The following is a 19,835-nucleotide window of genomic DNA, read 5'->3' as shown; positions in this document are numbered from 1 at the left end:
GCTGAAAACGCTTTTGTGTGACTAAATTAATGTGTCATTTCCCTAGTGGGTTACTGCCCATGTTATCTTGGGTGACTAGGTGACTAATACACACATCCATGCAGGAACTTGCACAAAAGTACGCACACGCACATCCACACAGACATGGAGGCAGCAGAGAAAGCTCATCCTAGAGTAACCCCACAGCTGAGTCTACACGAGGTTACTAAAGTTCAAGTTTCCGCTCAAGCACACAGCTATTTAGACGAGAACAGACCCTCGGAGGGCAATCCTAAAATAATTGTGAACATTAAGTCACAAGTATAAACTACATTTACAGAACTTTGTGACCCAAATTCTCAGACAACACAATAGAATAGGAGTTGCAGGTGCACACAGTTGTTCTTTCTAATAATGTAAACCTATTAGAAAAACACATAACAATACACTGATCATTATAAAGCAGGAAAGAGTAAATAAGCTAAGAATGTTGCTGTATGCACTGTAAACTGGGCTTCTTTGTGAAAAATTCTAATGAACACTATACAAGTCAAAAAAGTTAAGTTAAAAGCTTTTCTCTTGTTCATCTGGTCATGTCAGAGATTCAGCTGACTTAACAAACTCTAAAAAGAGTTTTAAATCAATTTTTCACAAATAGTCTGCATTTGCCAGGCTTGCCAGAGAAGACAATTCATGACCCCCTTTTCAATAATTGCCACCAATCATAATGAAGGTTTTAGTATAAATTCTAAGGGGGGATTCCAGATTATTAGTGCACAAATGCCTGCCTCCTCAGCAAAACCAAAATAATCTACTTACAAACTGAGAAAAGGGTTCAGATAAAGTACTTAAGTAATTAGAGTTTAACAATACATTAAAAATTTAAACTCATCATGGCTAGCAGAGAAATGAAAGGCAGCGACTTGTCTGATTCAAACAACGACCATTATGTAAGTCTGATGTGGACCATTTCTTTTTGCATAATTTTCCATTTAGTTATGAGATGCCGGTTGATAAGAATAGTTACATCTCATTGCTCCATAATGCCAGGCTCGCTCATACTACTTATCCAGTGTTTAATGAAAAGCCACGAGGTAGCTAAAACCCTGCCCACCTTGCCCAGTTATGTGAATATTTATGTTTTCAATGCAATTCAATTCATACCGCATGCATTTTGCATGCTGTGTTTTTCTTGAAGTACTTTAAAAAGTAGACATTTTTGAAAAAAAAAACAAAAACCCAAACAAACATTAAAAACATTCATATCTGTACTTTTTTTTCATGAGGTTTGTCACAGGGCTGGTAATGTACAAAAGGGCTTTTTCTTTGCTCCTGAAGAGAAATTTTGAAAATGCATTAAGCTCTTTATGCCATTCAATAGTGATAAGCCCTGGCTTGAAACAGGCTGTGAATAATTTTTGGTTGGGAACAAGGGGGTACATGATTGCACGTCTCCATTCTGGCAGCTGCATACCTCATCTATCACCCAGCTAATCAACGTCATATAATCTGCTTCTAACAAAGTAACAGACTGAAAAGAATCATTTATTTGTCTTCATACTCTTTTTTTGGTCATTATGCCACTGCATGATAGCAATTAATTCCCAATTTCAGCAACTTAAAACATAACCAAGTCTCCAGTGACGTGTAAAAGTTTCTAAGCAGCTGTGGTCAAAATGAATATAAGCATGGTGAAATCACAGAGGAAGTTGTGCAAGAATAATTTCAGTTGAAATTCTTTTTTAAAAAAACGTTTTTCATGAGATTATGCTTATCAATCATTTACACAGCACCAAGCAAAAATGTACTTGGTGCGACAGAGATTGGAATAAACAGGTTGCAACATCAGCTGCTAAGAAAAGGGAGAAGAGAGAAGTACATTGATGTTCTTGCAGCTGCTTAGGAGGAACATACACCAACACCTACACACACTTGCATTCACGACTGGATCTTTATGTTTTGCCAACTCACCAAGCAGGAGCCTGAGAGAAAGAGGGTTGCGTTGTTGCTTCTCTTGTTTCTAACTACATTCCAGCAGTGCTAAGATACATTAGCTCAGACGTGGATGCGAGCGTGCATGCACGTGATTCTATACTGCTTGTCTGCGTTGATGTGAGACAGTGAAGACAGTGCACCTGGTTGCCTGAAAGCTTATACAGGAATATTTCACAGCCTGCTTACTTTTATCTAAGCTTCAACAAGATGCAGTACTGCAGTTTTTATGCTTTAGACTATAATTTATTTTCTGCTGTTTGTACAAAAACGTGATCTGTGGTGCAAAATAGCTTAAAAAAAGAGGGACCCTAGTAAATCAGAGCACACTGTGTCATTAGAGGAGATCTGATTTTATATGAGGTGTTATAAAAGACTCATATAAGAACAACCTTTTCGAATCAAACTGCACAGTGTGCTTTCTATTACTTATTACTACCTCGACCCTAACTTTGCTAGCTCAAACTGGTACTAGGTATGTCCTGTATGTGCAATATGTGAAATATCTTTAGTGAGATTTGGTTCTTGGTAAGCATTGATTTTTATAGGGGACTGAACTTTGAACACAAATACCTCAGTAACCTTGTTTGTTCGTGTTATGTTAGCATGGGGGGGTTGCATTATCTGTATACATCTGTGGTGTGTTTACCTCAACGGCCAGTGCTCCCAGGCTTTCCAGAAGATTGTCGGTTGCAGCTGAGACTTCCTGAATGTCTTTCGGATCAGACCTCACATCGCTCTGTGAGATACAAAGAGGACAGTTACTGTGCTGTAGAGATTTTTAAGGTAGCCTGCACAAATAAAAATAGATTGGCTATTTTCTAATTGCTTTTGTTCTTGCATAATATACTGCTAATGACCACAGGAAAAGATTTATCACACAGGCAGAGAAAGGTGAGAAAGTTGTGGGGAAAAGAGGAGGAATAACATTTGGGTCAAAGGTGAATGAAGAGGGACCCAAGAAAGAACAACAGGTCAATGTTAGTTTGACCTCGGTTCCCATTTGTCAGACTGCTGTAAGTATACACGTGCGTGAGAGTGTTCTCATATATCACACTTAGTTGTCAGCTGCTGGAATGTCTGAAATTCGATAAAGCACATGTGCTTCTGAAGACAGAATGGCTTTCTAAGAAGAGAGAAAGACAATTTAACTTTGTAGTAAGTTCTTTCTCTCTAATTTGCTCGCTCGTCTGCCTGACTTTCTCTTGTCTTAACAATTTCTCCACTGTCCCTCTGTTTTACACACACACGCATGCACAAATGGGGAGAAACTGACTTATGCAAGTTCTGGTCTTCATATTATGCAATTCAAATTTTTTCCTGTTGGAAAAATTTCCCAGTCTTGCATCATTGTTTTAAAGACTCAATTAAAAAGACATACACATGATTTTTTGGCTTGATAAAATCACGCTTCTATGAGCCAGAAATGTTCCTTATTTACACGCGAGGGAGCGAGACAACACCAGCAATGGTTATTAACTTTACTGACAATGATGACATTCAGAGATATTCTCCATTTCTCTCCTCCTGTGTTTGTTTCTTGTTTGAACATTCTGTGCTGCATAATGTTGGCTGACCTCTTCCCATCCTTTCAATCATGACTCACATTTCTATCATGGGTTTGGAGGGAAAGGGCAGGCTTTTTGGAAACATGCAGGGAGAACGGAGGTTAAGCTGACCAAGAAATGTAGGAAAGAGAATACGAAAAGAAAAAAAAACCCCAAAGCAAACAAAAAATAAACATGGGAGCACAAAATATAAGAGATTGTGGTTAGAACTATAATTCCTCTTGACCACTGACTGATCAAAAGGTGTTTTTATAAAGAACATTTGTGATTCTCCTTGCAAAAGAAGGCTAGGGACTTCTAAAAAAAAGTACTTTGTTTGACTGAAAAACACTTTGGGGATATCTGAATGAATACATTAGCACTAGTAATAGTTTTACTATAACCATGAAGCGTCACAGGTCCGTGACAATAATGCATATTTTCCATTTTAAACAGGAAGGGCATGTCTTCCTAGTTCAGGGCAGGTACATAAGATACCACATCCTGGTCAAATATGTAAACACAGATTTATAGTGCTGTACTCTGACACACTATTGAGTTACAAGTTTGTTGCTTTTTTTCATGTTTTCTTATGTTTCATTTTATGCCAGGAATACTAAAATAAGACATTATATAGGTATTATTAGCAATATTACATTTGATGTCAAAATTAAGATCCATTCTAAAGCCGTAACTTGTCATTTCATGGATTTCAACTTACCCGAACAGGTTTTAGGAAGTCCAAGTTAGACAGGAAGTGGCTCTGGGCCTTGTTCAGCCAATCACTGGAACTCTTACAGATGATCTCTTGAGTCATGCGGGACACGTTGCGGTCAGCAATGTGGACAAACTCCTCCAGTGGTGTGGTGTTGCAGAGATCTCTGAGATGGAAGCCGAAACCTTTTGTGAGGACCTAAAAAGAGAAGAGGGAAAAAAGACAAAACAGGATTGAGTTAATATAGAGAATAATGAAAAAGAATGCATAGGTGAGATAATGTAACAGGAGAATTTTAATGTCTGTGTGTGTTTTATATATTGAGTTAAGCTACAATGGATTTACAAGTAAAATTGCATCAAAATTTGGTGAATAACAAAGTTTCCTAGGTGACTGTTACTGGCTCTTATATGACTACTATCCAAAAAACACGCACAAACTGACAAATTCCTGAAAGCTGACCATGTAAGCAAAACAATGATGTTCCCAGAAAAAATCTTATTGAGCAATCATGAGGTAAGAAATGTTCTGAATGGCGATGCTGGGTAAGCCAAGAACAAACTGGACAAACGTTAAGAGTACTCCAGCACTCCAAGCAAAACTCAATTCCAAGAAATTAATTTAGTCTTAAAAAATGATCCCTCTTTTTCTCTTTTAAAATCTCACAAAGATAGAAAGAAATTCTTTAAGCAGCTACAGCCACAATTAAGGCCCCTTTTCCTCAAGACTGTAGAAATGTGTGTATTTGTGTCAGTGTCTTGTTTTGTAAATGTCCTTGAACATTTTTTGTTATGCCATCGTGTCGATTAGGCTTCACAATACGCACAGACAAACACAACTTCCAGTCTTTTCACTGGGAAAACATCAGTGCTTACAGCAGACAGGTCGAGGGACTGGGAATCACTCTCACTTTATACAACAAAGGATACAGCAATATATGGCAACACATACTTCCTTGAATTTTCTCTCCTCTCCTTCAATAATGCTCTTTATGAAATTTCTGGCCAAAAGGACATCGCGCTATCTGATCAATAGCTGTCCGGGAGAGAGGAATGAGATGAACAGATGGTAAAACATGATCCCAGAGTGGGAATTTGTCTCTGAGCTTTGGTCTCTGCACGTGAGGAGAAATGTGGGGAAGGGAGGAGTGAAGAGGAGCGGCCATGTGACTTCAGCCCTCCAACTGCTAAGCAAGGATGATGTGATGTGCTGAGGTGGGAGCTGTTGTTGAGGGTAGGCAGATCAGTCAATGTATGTTCTATGGAGTTTGTTTGCATAGAAGAAGAAGTGTTCTGTGTGTTGACCTGCGCATGAGCATGTTCTGAATTATGGAAAATTAAACACAAGACGAGAGGAATCGTTTCAAAGTGAGGGAGGTAACAACAGAAAAGGGAGTTTTGAATGTAAAAATAATGGAAAATAATTAAATTACTGACTTAAAAAAGAAAAAAACAATATATATAAGCATACATGACCTCATTCAAATTGTTTCCATTACACTGGGTTTAAAGAAAAAACAAACTGAACAAAAAGACTAATGATAAGGGGACAACCTCTTCACCCATCTGCCCCTCACCCACTCTGATTTTTCTCTCAGGTATTAAGGGCTTAGCTGTGCCACAGCAGAATCCAGTGGCCCAATAGATGCTATGAAGCCAAGGTCATTGGATTTATTCACAAACACTGTGGCCAGGGGTGGTTATGATTATCTCATAAAAAAGAAAAAAAAAACAAACAAACAGTGATACAAGTATTGGTAGTGGTTCTCAGGTTATTAGAGAAGCTGCACGAAAACATTTAACCCATTAGTGAATGTTACTGAAGAAAGATTTTAAAATAAATAATAATGAGACTAAACTGTCATCATTTACCTTCTCAAGATTGACATCAGCCTCCACTATATGCTTCAGGGCATCACGAGGAAGTGACGCATTGTGATGCAGGAAGTGAGAAAGGGTTTCATCATCACGCAAAAAGTCTTTCAGCTTGAAACCTAAAGGAAAAAAATCCAGATACACTGATTAAAAATAATAATAATACCACTTTCTAGTGGTTGATTCTGACATAAAGACAAATAGCAGATATCCCAGGAGAAGAGGTTTAAACAAACTGCTTTCAAAAAGTTATAAGCTATATCGAAGCACATATCTGCAAAGAGACTGTTTTTATATTGTCAAAATTCAATCCCACAATTATAAAATTGAAAGGCCTTAATTAAAGATTCAGTGATTCGATGATAAATGACCTCCACAACATGTGACACACAGATAATCCGGTTTTTTTTGGAGTGACTAATTCGAAAAAAGATAAAGGAAATGAACAATGATGGCTTTACCCAGAAACACAATGTCTCATCTGCACTCGTTGTACTTTGCTGCATTCCAGTGAAGTCAAACCATTTCGGAAACTGGCTTGAGTAAGCTGTGTGGTTAAACACATGCACGCACACACACTGACTTCTCTCTATTCCTCAGCTCCAGGTTTGGAACTCAGCCGGGGTTACTACAGGGCATTCAACTTTGGACTAAATATTGTGTCTTCTTCTCCTCTATAAGGATTTAGCTCCCCAGATTTTCCCATCTCCCCTTTAACACAGCGTTCTGCACTCTAACTAACATTTTAGACCATTTGAAAGCCATCTATTTACTAGCCGTGAATGAAACTACTAACTAGAATAATCATGTAGCAAGAACAGGAACTCCTTCAGCTTGCAAGAATAGATTGTTGGTGGAACGACATACTTTTATATCAACTTTTTTCCTTTAAAAAAAGGTTTACGCATTCTTTTACCACCCTGCCTGATTACTGGCCGTCTATTCTGTTTTTATCTGCTCTCATCTAGTCTGTTCTCAACTATAAATCAGGAATGCTTGTTTAAAAAACATCTTCCTACAACCCCTCTCATCTTCCATTCCTTTCCATCATCTTAAGTAAATCTTTTTCTGCTCTCTGGTTTTTATAACAAGCACAGATGCAAACGCACACAAACTCATGCAGACAGGAAACACTTGTCTCGACTGAACTGAAAATCCCCCGAGAGGAAATGAAAGAGAACAGTGTGTTTCTGTGTGTTTGAGGGCATATGTGTGGTGTCACATTTTTTACTGCCTGCATATCTACGCACCATAGTGTGTGAATTGTTTGTAAGGGTGAAAGTTTTAACATCTACATCCTTTTAAAGTCCTAAATACCCTTACCAGTCCTTATGGACCTGTGCATGTACAACTAATTGTGTGCCTTTGTGTGTCTTTGTCTATGTGTGACCTCAAGTCCCAGCTGGTAACAGCTAGGGAGTATTAATAAGGTCTAATCAGCGCCCCAGTAGGAAGTCAAAGCTCCCATGGTGCACCGCATCCAAAGACCCTTCGGGACACACCAGTGTGGATGGTGCAACCTTGTTGAAATGGAAAATCTAGCAGTACTTTGTGCAGTCAGGAACTTATCACTTATCAGGAACAGGAACAGTTTTTGAAGTATTTGTTTGTGTGTGTTTTTCCTGCGTTGGTGCCAGCCTGATATGAGGGCGAGCTCCATATTAACATTTGCAAGTCTGTACATGTTCCTGGCATTACCTATCAATCTTGTTTGTAATTAAACAGTACTGACATCACACACCTTAGTGACCGTGGCATCACTGGTCAAACTAGTTCAAAATCAAGCTGTCATTTCTGTCATACCAAATCTGTCTCAAAAACTCATCTAACAGACTTAAGGTGAAATTAACCTCAAGGGAAAAAAACACTGCTGGACTGTCTACGAGTATGTTGGCATGTGAGCCTATTTGTGTTGTAGATCACTCTCCATTAACTGATTGTTGATGTTACATAACAAGAACTATAATCACTGTTCTGAAAGTTTTTGAGTGTCTTTGCAAACTGTTGTTAAAGTCTCTACTTCAAAAGCTCAGGCTCAAAAAACAAAACAACACTCAAATAAAGTCTTTTAAAGCAGTCAGGCAGATTGAAGACGGTGGAAGATTCACTATGCAATTCCAATTAAGCTTTACTTCTGTGAAGATTAGCAATAGGGTTAAGAATCAAAATCAAAATATATTTACCTCTCATCTACTCTTATGATATTAAACACATTTCAAAAACATATTGCATATATAGCAATGGCAATATGCAACATATTGGATATTGCAAATTTCTGCTGAACTGTTTATTTTGATGTATTTGTCCATGTCATCTCACACCACAGATATCTGTTAGATCTGATCAATGAAAATAACATACAGTGTCATCCACTTGTCTTGTTATCTAAAGTTAAAAAGCTTATCCGTGTCCACAACACTTCACAATCCACCTTTATCAGTTAAAGTCTTATTGAAATGACCTCCCTACAAGTGCTGAATTATTAACCAACATGTGAGAGGCTCCACTCTCAGCTCTTTGATCTAGGCTGTTATTCTTATAGCATCACTCTGAAGCAGCACCAGCTCTGTTTGCCCTCTTTGGCATCACACAGCGCTGTCTCTGCTCTATATCAGCTCATTTCCTTTTGTGGATTAAAAGAGATACTGAGTGGAATATGGGATTGACGACTATCAGACCGCTGCGCTTTCACAAAGCAATTATGATGAAGTGCACAGATACAGAGAAACTGTGTTAAAAAGAAACCCCATGGCTCCCTGTTCACTCCATTTAAAATAAAATGTAATAACGCACAGATAGATAAGATATATCACTGGTTTTTAAGGCATTCCAAAGAAATTCTGACAGAAAAAAGGAATACGATATCGCACGCCACACAAGGTGTGGAAACTGAGAAATCTTTACAATTGAAAACTGCCAGTCCATATTTTCTTTGTCTGAGCTGATTTGTTCGCAAACCATGCTTTGCTTTGTAGGAATCATTGCATAATGAACTGTACCTCCAGGCTAACAAAACAGCAAAGTCAGCTAAGGTAGCCAAAATAACAAGAAACTGATTGCCGTGTTTTATTGCATAATTTATAATTGCTTTAGCTTTTCAGTATACCAGAAAATAAATGTACTTATTAGTGCGTGAGTATAAAAGCAAGGAAACACTAATGAGTCAAACAAAAGAGCAGCCAGATTAATTAGACTTCCTCGTTTCACATCACCAATTAAGGGAGGTTAGTAGTTACATCACTGCTGTTTAATGTTGTTATACACTGTCCTGAAATGCCTTCCTTGTGATCCTCCTTTTTATCCTTTAATAATGTTTTTTTTTTCCATAACATCATTATATGTTTCCCCCCTGAATGTGCAAACTTTATCGGTAACAGACAGGAAGAAACAATACTCCAATCCAGACAAAGTAGAAAATCCTTATTATGATTATGCTGTGATTGTCAGAGCAGTTTAGACTTTTCCTGCCTCTTGCTACCACCAGCGACACATAAAAGCGGAGAAGTGCAACACCCACTAGCTGCTCGGAAAACGGGCCCATGACATCTGGTGGACTGAGATAAGGGGCCTCTGAGTACTCAGGGTACCATTAGTTGCACGAGCTGGTACACTGCAAACGTGATCTTAAGTCACTTTATCTACGTTTAGCATATTTTTGTCAGTGTATTGATCTGCAACGACTGAAGTCTATCTCACTGCAGATCACAAGACATTACAGCTCTTACTTGTACCTGGAAATATATTCTTGGGTCTTTTTCAGAGTAAAAAGGGAGGAGGTGGGTTAAAGGGTGATCAATGATCAATCACCTGATCCTCAAACACTTACTAACACAAAAAATACCAAATAATCAAAGGCACAAACTTACGAGCAGTGTTTTTCTGAAGCTTCCTGAGGGCTCTTAGCAGTCCCTTGTAGCCTTCATAGCTCTTATCATTCTGAGTGTACAACAGGATCTTCTTGGCATCAGTGAACAGACGGGAGATTCTGGTGTTTAGAGAAGGATGAGAATTGGATGAAACAAAAAAATGTGTTGTTTGAATTCTGTGAATCAGTGCATAAATTGTTAAATATTAATACATTTGATGGCCAAAGTACTCACATAGAATCATTAAAATTTCCCACCACCCCAGGACTCTCTCCAGGCGTGGGATTACGGAAGCAGGGGTTGTTGGCATTACAGATGATACCTTGTACCCAGGGCAGAGTACCTGCTGAAGGCATAGCCTTGTTTGGGAAGTGACCTGAAAAATATACATACAAATTCAGATATAATTTGATGTAATAATATCAGCTTTTGTTAAATGAAGTCATAAAACAGATGACAGACACTGCAGAAGAAAACCTGATAGTATTAAACTACCAACTGGGAACATATACATCATTGCAATATCAGTATTAAAAAGTGCTGATTTAATCTTTAACATAATTTGAACTCTTATGAGCTAACATTACAGATATAACCACAATTGACAGAGGGGAACCAGTTATTATAATACAAAAGATAAGAAGAGAAAGCGAACCATTGTCAGAAAGTTGACACAGCCATGAATAACTTTCTGTCATGAGTTTATTGGGTTAACTGGGATGCAACTGAATTGAAAATTTAAGGAAATTCTGTTGGAGGTGGCAACTTTCCTTTTCAAAAGTGAAAAAAAAAATCTTTACAAATACTACCAGGATTATTTTGTGCTTTCAATCAATGAGTTCCAATCTTATTGACTTAAATGAGGCCAAAGTTGTGAAACCAGCTGTGTTGACAGCCAGTAATGTAATTCCCCGAGTCTTATCACATGTTCACTCAGTGCAAGCAAATGTTGGCAAGTCCAACAGATTCTTCTATGAATAAAACAAAAATTCCCTGGATGAGTAAAGTAGTGATCTAACCCATTTGGAATAAAGTTTTCCTAAAAAATAATTTAAAAAATGCAGAACAACTGTTAGAAAGTTCAGACCGATGATACCCAGTTCACTTAAAAGTAGGAAAAACTTGCAGAAATTTTTAAGATGATGATTTTAACAACACTTACATTCATGTTGTTCATAGGGCGGATAATGTATTCGGACTGATATCAGGATGAAAAAGATGAACAGGGGCCAGACGATCTCAATCAGCAACTGGATCTAAGACACAATGGATGATGACAAAGCTTAATCAATGAAAAGAAAGCAGGCTTTACAATCTTCATGTGAAAAAATAAGTTAATCATCCCAAAACAATGGGTAATCTATTTTTTACCTTGCTTTTGTGTGTTTGTGTATTTACAGTTCATCTAAGGGTATTTCTACTCCTTTAAGACAGAAAAATATCAAGTGCGTGAGGAAAGGGGCTATCAGCTGTTGCTCTTCAAACATTAATCCCAGCATGACTCTAAAGTAAAGTATATGGGTTAATAAGAGCAGACAGAGTGAGACAGAGAGATCTGCTGGATTTAAGGACTGTGGGTTTGTCCATCTGCTCCATATGGCTTCCTCGCTTCATCTGCTTTTGACACAGGCTTTAACAGCATGCTAGATATACAACGTAGGGATAAAGAACAAAGCCAACGTCTCAGAAAATGTACTGTATCCCATTGTTGCAAATAATTGGACCGAAAGTCACGCAGCTAAGCCGTCACTTTGAGCAGCATTTTCGACTTGATGGACAAATGGCTTAATTGTACACAGAGAAGCCTCTCCATTTATAATGGAATACTATTCAACAGTTGGGAACTGAATTTCATTTACATAACTTTGAGTGTGTAGGCATCAAGCAACACAAGAGTAACTGGATAATGGATCTGACACATAATTGTGTCATCAAGCTGTCTTCAACCGATTCACAGTAAACAGTAGCACTTTTCTTTTCAAGTGGCTCAGAGGACAATTACACTGTTGCCATTGCATTGGGCTATAACCTGTATAAACGAACTTCTGCAATGCTTTTATGACTAGGCATGTGGCATTGGAAGATCACATTCAAAGTAAACCAACTAAAAAGTGAGACAAAGCATTAGTGGGAAATCATAAAGGATGTGTCTGTCTCTTTTGTGATGAACAGCATAACAGCATAGATATCTAAGTACCATGGGCAATAGTAAGGAATTATAGCAACGATAAAACCCAACTGAAAGAAGAAAAATAAAAGGTACACAATTTCCTTGTGGCTATTGAATAAAAGGTATTTAAACCCCCCCCCAAAATGGTTTAGTGAAACACTGATAAATAGGAAAACATTTTAAGAGTCACGACAAACAGATAAAACAAATACACAAATACAGGATTAATCAGTCAATTGAGCTACACTGCTACTTACAGTCTGTCTCCGTCGGTAGGTGAAGTTCTTCCAAAGCAGTAAACCCAGCTGAGTGGAGACTGCCATGTTGCCGTCTTTCCAACCTCACTGAGCACGCTCCTGCTCCTCACTGTGAATCCACACAGACAAGAAAGAGGATCAAACACTGTATACAGGACTCATCAATAACAATCTGCTCTGCGTGAAAAGTCCACTAATTAAACAAAGTCAGCTAACTAATTAACTAACCCTCTATTCCCTGTGGATAAAGACACGGATGACAAAAAATATACCCCACTGACGCACAAAAAAACCAAAAAAAAACAGAACAGAAAGTTGTTACATGTTACATTAGCAAAACCATGATTACCAAGATCACGCATTTGTACCGAATATGGCTGTAAAGTCGGCCTCATCATGTGACAGTAGGCCATGAACAGAAATGTATCACCTTTACGAAAACAATACACTCAAGCAGTTATAATCAGGAGAAAAACAGCATCCTGGAACGCAGCAAGCATCAGCTGATTGGAAACAAGAAACCAAAAAATAATAATGATGGCAAAAACATTCACCTATTGAACAAAGTGTTTAAATCTGAAACTCAGAGCCAAGCCGAAAGTGTCGCTACAGTCGACAAATGAAGCCAACTCTACTGACTGAGGAAGGGTGCTAAACCCTGCAAACTCAGGTCCACTTCATGTAGCCCCGTCTGTACCAAAGTTAAGTGACGCTTCTTCTGGGAGAATGACTGGGTGGGTGGGGGGGAAATTCGTCATGTGGTACGAGTTGTTAACTACCACCCCCCGACACCCCCCCCCCCCCTTCTTTTCTTTAATCACAAAATAAAATTCATCCTGTTAACACTCAGTATCGCACACAATACTGCGTCTCGTTTAAATGTTAAAGTTATCACTGTAAACCAATTTGTTCCTATTATTTAAAACAAAATAATCCACTGATTAAATGGAGTTTCTTTCAAATGCTTGTGAAAATCTGCGTGGGCGGAAACTTTTCCCTGCCTATTTGTTTGCTCTATCTACAGCTCGAAAAGTCCTTGGATATTTGCTCAGATGTGTTTTATGTAACACGATCTAATGAGACTACCTTTACAGTCACCTATAGTTTTAATTTCAGTTTCTGTTTTTTTAATACCAGGAAGAACTGATGATAGAAAATTAATCAACGTGAATAATTAAAACAAGAAAGCCTTGGAAATCTGAAACACGGCATTATCAATTAGTCAGATAAATTTGTTCTCCTGGTGATCAAAAGTTAACATAAAAACTCTTTATGAAAGAACTTATGAGTCACTGCTACTCAAGGCTGATACAGTTATTAATTAAGGTCACTGAAATCTATTTTACTTAATGTTAACTGCAGTTGGAGAGGAAGACGTTGTAGCATGTTCAACCATATCTACTTTCTTCTATATATAAAATGACATATCAAAAATAGTATAAGGGCTCATTCCTGACATCTCAACATTTCACTGAGCTCAAAAACTATTAGCAGTAATGCACTTTATGTATTTTCAGATTTGATGGTTTTATTGGTGATGAAGTTGGATTATTTTTGGTGGGAGAATTAATGCTGTGCTGTTTATTACGCAGAAGTCCTTTATACAGAGAAAAGCTGGCTGGATTTCACAAAGAGCAGGATGACAAAATAACAATGTCAAGGACAGGGTGATGTTGAAACATGATCTTAACTGATCTGCCTGTGGGCTGAAAAACCTTGTCCTTATTAAGCCATTCATGCACTTCTCTATGGTTTAACACCGCATTTTCCCTATTTCAAGCAAATAACATTTTAGTCAATCTAACCACATTCTCAGGTGTTTTGCAGAATGAAGCGAATTGATAAGATTACTGCCAAATGAATAAATTGTTGTATTAGATTTTTTTCCACTCTGTTAACAGAGATACAAGAAAACATTGTATGTAAGAAAATAAAGAAAAAGTCAAAATGAAAAAATATTGTTAAACCTGGCTAAAAGAGCAATTCAATAATTATGACCGCTCATCACTTACTGTCTTTTGATACCAGTCAGTCGGTTCTAAAACACACATTTTCTGCAGCTACTGCTAAGTGGCTGTAATCAGTAAATCCACTTAAATGCATTAAATGTCGCAATAAAAACTAACATGAACTTTGGGAACAGCAAACAATACTCTAACCCCTGTCCTTATTCAGCTGTACTCCTACATCTGTTTTCTCCATGAGTCACTTAATTTAATAACAGAACCCGAGGCGCATATATAACAGTTTCAGAGAAACAATGTAAGATACCTGGAACTGACTTGTTGAGAGCCTCTTCACTGAAAAAACAAAACTAAAAGCAAAACATCAGCTGTCTGATTTTTCGTTATTATTTTTAACGCTGTTGACCATTTCTGATGACCATTCACTGAGGACGTGGGGGAGAATTCTGAAAACCGCGAAGACAAAAAACATCATCAGCACGATCTCGTGTTTTATCACAACTGATGGTGAATGCGGAGAACACCATGTTTATTACCATATCAGAAACAGCAATGGTGCTGTAGCAGATGGTGAACTATGCATACAATGCATTCTTTCTATGCATTTCGTCATTTAACACACACACTGAATCGATGTCACTATTCTTTTCTACTAAATACATGGGATTTAAAAAGAAAAACATATGTTTTGTCTTATTACTGGCAGAATTTATTGTTCTGTAACTGCCCCCCCCCCTTCCCCTCAACTGAACCCCGTGTTTGCGTCCTTATTGCCAATTACAAACCTTTGCATTCATTTACCTTTAATTATATCTATATTTTATCCAATAATACAACCAGCTCAACATGACATCCCGATAAATCATTATCGATCAGTCCACCCTCCGGGATTTGTATGATTCTGAGACACGACGTGGTGGAAATGCGTCGCATACACAGAGACACGAGCGGTTCTGCTTAGTGATGAGAAGCCCGTACAGTGCAGAGCCAATGCGCCTCTAGTGGTAGACACACAAAAAATGTTATTTTTAATACTTGTTTACCATCAATCCTTGCTCACGTGTTGTATCACTCTCACACATGATTTCCCCCCCTTGACTTCATTGTCTTGCTTTGTGTAAAACACCTGACAAATCACTCAGAGCGAGTTTTTAAAGAGAGCGTTTTCGGTATTAAGAAAAAAAGAAATATAAAATCGTCGATGCTTTACTGGAAAGACGCGTTTATGCTTCCCTAAATCACGAATGAAAAAAAAACAACCTACAGTAATGCATCTCGTCATCACTGCGTACATAGGTACACATAGAAAACCTACGGTCTCGTCACCACTGCGCACATACACATAGATTTAAAAGAAAAAGACTTTTCTTCACTGACAAGAAAAAACTAAAATAAAGGAAGAAATTAAAAGCAGCATATAGTTAATAGTCATAGTTGAAATTGGCCACCTTTTGCACTACAACCAAATGTCAACGCTATAACAGACTTCAAATCATCGTCTGACAGAGAGTTTTGTGCTTCTGTTTCATTGTGTTACTGAGCTGAGGTTACTGGCGGTCATCAGCTTTGCGACGCTGACCCACAGCAGCAGCATCAAGTAAGCCAAAGTGAAGGTAGAAGTAAGGTGAGCAAACCTTCAGCATTAAGAGGCAACAAATGGGACGACAAAATATCGATGTAACAAAGACCACCTATACAGACAACTGTTACCATGCAAAGCGCTCTGTCGTGGATTTGCGTTAATTGAGGAAGAATGTAGATATTGGGTTTGTTTTTCTGTTTTTTTGCTTTTACGTCTTTAGTTTTTCTTTAAGGGTTTTCAAATGAGGACACTGCAACAAACTGCCTTTTATTTTTGGTATACCTCAGCGGAAGTCCTGTACTTGACTATGGCTACATTGACATCGCTTTTTAACACCATATAAGACACTTGCGCCACAAAAGAGCAAAAAATAAGGAAAGAAAAAATGCATTCACTTGTACTTTACAAAAAACCCCAACAGTACTGACTTAAACTTAAAGTGTCTATTCAGGCACATTAACGTCACTGGTTAACTCCGCGACGTTAATGCAAAAACATCGACTAATAATTAGCCAATAATTAAAGGATAGAAATTTTCATCTAAGAAGAAAACTACATTTTCACTCATGTCCACTGAGAATATTAAGTTGACAACATCTGCATAAATAGTAATGTGATTTTTTTTCTTTAACAGAGGTATGTTCACACTCTTTGTTAAACAAAGAAACGCACATTTTCTCATAAAAGTCAAAACTGCGCTTCCAAATCACCGACCTGTATCCTGCACGGTGTTTATATCCACTCCTTCTCATAAATTGAAATCCTTCGTTCAAAACAAGTTGTGAAGGGTAAATAAAATGTTCTCCTCAGTTGTTACGGTGCTCCGTTGCTCTTTCTCACACTGGCTGACAAAATGTTTTTTTCTTGTCCGCCAGGGTTTTATAGCGCAGCTCGATGCGGAGCAGAGAAGAGCAGCAGCAGAGGTAACTAACGGTCACCGTTTGTTGCTGCTCCCATATAAGGAAAGCACGTGCGGAGGCAAAACATGTCTTAAAGGGCCAGCGACACCCGCGCGCCTCTGTGCACTGTGCCGCTTTTCAATAACTGGATGATTCATGAAAAAATTCAATTAGCAACAACACTTCTTTTAGACTTAATCAGATTACTGACCATTGTCCTATATCCATTCAATAATAATAATATTAATAATGCGTTATTATCTTTCTCTTGATAATTTAAGTAAAATTATGCACAGTGAATTGAGTTCAAGAAATTTAAAATGAGATTAGGTATACAACATAATCGTAAAAATGTAGAACACAATACACGTGTAAAGTGTATTGAAGTGGCAGGTGGGATTAAAAAGAGGGTATCACATTATGTGCATGCATGTATTGAATTATAAATATGTCTATCTATATTATATGCATGTATTAGATTCTGTAAATATAACATTTACATATCCATATGTTGTGTGGGTAATGGGCATGGATATATTGATAATTTAGAGAATGAATGTTTAAAAGGCCTATACAAACACAGAACAGTTTCTATTTCAAAAGGTCCTGTAGATAAACAAGGGAGTTGCAAAAATACTGGATTTTCAGTCAACAAACTGTACACTTGTATTCTTCCTGAAAAGCAATACTATAGGTGAATATTAATGTGGTTCTATCTGTATATGTGTATTCTGCCTCCTGGCCAATGTGTGCACAGATAGTCTCCAGCCCTCTGTGACCCTGAAAAGGATAAGCGGCTTAGAAAGCGCATGGATGTTAGCTTGTCATTGCTTCATTTCTAATTGCTGCTTTCATCCTTCAAACCTAAACTCAGATCACGGCAGGCTAAGACCACTCCAGGTCACGTGGAGTGATACGGTAATGCACAATAAACAGTAGATGCTGTACAGCAACTATGTGCTGTAGTGATTTGGATAAGAAATGAGATTATCCTCTTTCAGAGCTGCAGCAGTGCTATCACAGTCAGCTGGGATAACATTGCTGGGGTAAGTAAATAGATCCACTTCAAAGGGATGCAATCCAGCAGAATCCCCTTCGAGATGAGTTTGAGTTTTGATGTCTTTCACCAAACTCTGAAACTAGGAAGCTTTTATTTGTAATTCTTTGCTTTGTATTGCACTGTGGTCTCTTGATGTGACACATGTCAGATATGTTTTATGTGGCCTGTTCATAACTTACTGACTGACTGAACAATGTTAATATTTAATAACTTGTGTAACTTGACTAATCTCAAAAGTTTAATTATAGCTGCCACAAGTTGCTGCTGGTCATTCATATGCGTCTATCAGGCCACCACTTTCACTTTGATCAATGACTGTGTCCAAGTTTACAAAAAACAACTTTCACATCATCACTTTTTAAATTTTCTTTTTCTTTGAATGTAAAGAGAAGCAAAAACAGAAATTCTTGTAGATTCTGTTTAATCTTAACAGAATCTGTAAGAATCTGTAAACTCAGGCTCTTTAATGAAATGCTAATAACCAATGCCTTCAAGAATCAAGAAAAATTGTTACAATCTATTCTAATGAGAGAACACTATCTCTATCACTTTGCCTGCTCACTAGCCCCAAAACCTTTGTCAACTTGCTAAGTGTGGTTAAATATGGATAACTGGATAGCTCTGCTGTCCAACAAACTTCCATTCAGGAACAACTCTAAAACCTTTGCATGTCCACAAAGTCAGTGACAACTGGCAACAACTTCTGCTGTCAGAAAAAAAAACATCTTTTGACAAATTAAACACCACTACTGTCAAGTTTTTGCAAGATAAAAGTTTTGACTTTTCTTTATCTCAATCTCTCTCTCTCTCTCTCTCTCTCTTGCTGGTCTATATCAAAGGGATAAGGACCAGCAATCCCCCCCCCCAACACTGATTCTCTTTGTTTACTGGTAAGCCTTTGTTAATGTTTGAGAAAAGCTGCAAGATGGGTGCATGATGTATTACACAGATTCTCTGATGTACAAAGAACATGACAGTCATCTGGCAATGACATGTCCTTTGATATACTGCAATGAATACTGACTAAATGAACTGCAGAATCTGTCCAGGGTCTTATCGTCCTTTGTGACCTTGCAAACTTCAAATTACTCAGCTTTAGAAAATAAAAGAAACATTATAAACCTCAATATAACTAACTATATAACTATAACTGTTCTCTAAACATGGGGTGAAATTAAAGCACCATCTCCTGTCTGTCACAGTAATCAGTTACAGAATCTCCAGAATTTTGTGAATCAGTGAAGATGGATCACAGTTATCTAGGTCATGCAGTAAAAGTAATTCACTGACTGAGTTATACAATAACCTGTTTAGCTGTTTATTTTATCTGAAGACTTTGGACTAACTAGGGAAAATTTAAACTGCTTCTGGGCTACAGAACTCACCCAGCGGGCATTACAGAGATCTAAATGAAAGCTCTCAGAGTACTTAAAGACAAAACGAATGCTTGTCTGACAAAGCCAAGTGGATCCTAAGATGCATGTCTCCTTCTCAGTTTACTGTAACAACTCTGGACAGTTCATTGTTTCATTAGAGTCTGTGTTTACGTTTTGTTAACTCAGTCAGTGCTGAACTGAAGGCAGTGTACACAAACACTAAGGTAATTAGTCTTTCAGCTAGATACATATAATGGTTATTAGCTTTTGACTGAGCTGCACACTTTAAGTTCTCTGGGCAAATCGTTGTTTCTTTTCTCTTTGCAACAAAGGGATCTGAAATAAAATGGAATCTGTGTAATCTCTTTATTGAAAACAGCTTATTTTATCCACAAAAAAGACGCATTGTGACACAGTTCTGTTGTGTAAAAAAATGTAAAAAAATATAGCAAAACCTTGCTCAAGTTTCCATAGTTTTTAAAAACATCTGTCTGCATTAAAAAAGAGAGCCCGACCACAACAAGTGTTTTTCTCAAAACTGATATTTCCAATAA

The 19,835-nt window shown here is 37.7% G+C and overlaps 1 protein-coding gene and 1 long non-coding RNA gene across 3 annotated transcripts in view; one reads left to right on the top strand and one right to left on the bottom strand.

The window, feature by feature from the left end:
• The window catches only part of LOC134629331 (phospholipid-transporting ATPase ABCA1-like), a 35,483-nt gene extending 18,611 nt beyond the window's left edge, over window positions 1-16,872 (bottom strand). For both annotated transcript variants that reach the window (XM_063476579.1, XM_063476580.1), the window contains exons 1-8: window positions 16,661-16,872; window positions 12,401-12,509; window positions 11,136-11,229; window positions 10,208-10,349; window positions 9,974-10,092; window positions 6,105-6,226; window positions 4,240-4,431; window positions 2,621-2,710 (exon numbers count right to left, since the gene is read on the bottom strand). In XM_063476579.1, the coding sequence (XP_063332649.1) occupies window positions 2,621-2,710; window positions 4,240-4,431; window positions 6,105-6,226; window positions 9,974-10,092; window positions 10,208-10,349; window positions 11,136-11,229; window positions 12,401-12,466 (825 nt within the window). In that variant the 5' untranslated portion in view covers window positions 12,467-12,509; window positions 16,661-16,872. The remainder of the gene's footprint in view (window positions 1-2,620; window positions 2,711-4,239; window positions 4,432-6,104; window positions 6,227-9,973; window positions 10,093-10,207; window positions 10,350-11,135; window positions 11,230-12,400; window positions 12,510-16,660) is intronic.
• A 789-nt stretch (window positions 16,873-17,661) lies between these two features.
• LOC134628663 (uncharacterized) lies at window positions 17,662-18,768 on the top strand. Its single transcript, XR_010094000.1, has 3 exons — window positions 17,662-17,763; window positions 17,847-17,891; window positions 18,745-18,768. It is a non-coding gene; the product is annotated as an uncharacterized LOC134628663 (long non-coding RNA).
• The last annotated feature ends 1,067 nt before the right edge of the window (window positions 18,769-19,835 follow it).

Source organism: Pelmatolapia mariae, linkage group LG6, assembly GCF_036321145.2.
Source record: "Pelmatolapia mariae isolate MD_Pm_ZW linkage group LG6, Pm_UMD_F_2, whole genome shotgun sequence".
NCBI lineage: Eukaryota > Metazoa > Chordata > Actinopteri > Cichliformes > Cichlidae > Pelmatolapia > Pelmatolapia mariae.
Note: the sequence above shows the minus strand (reverse complement) of the source record. Positions and strands in the feature narration are given on the sequence as shown.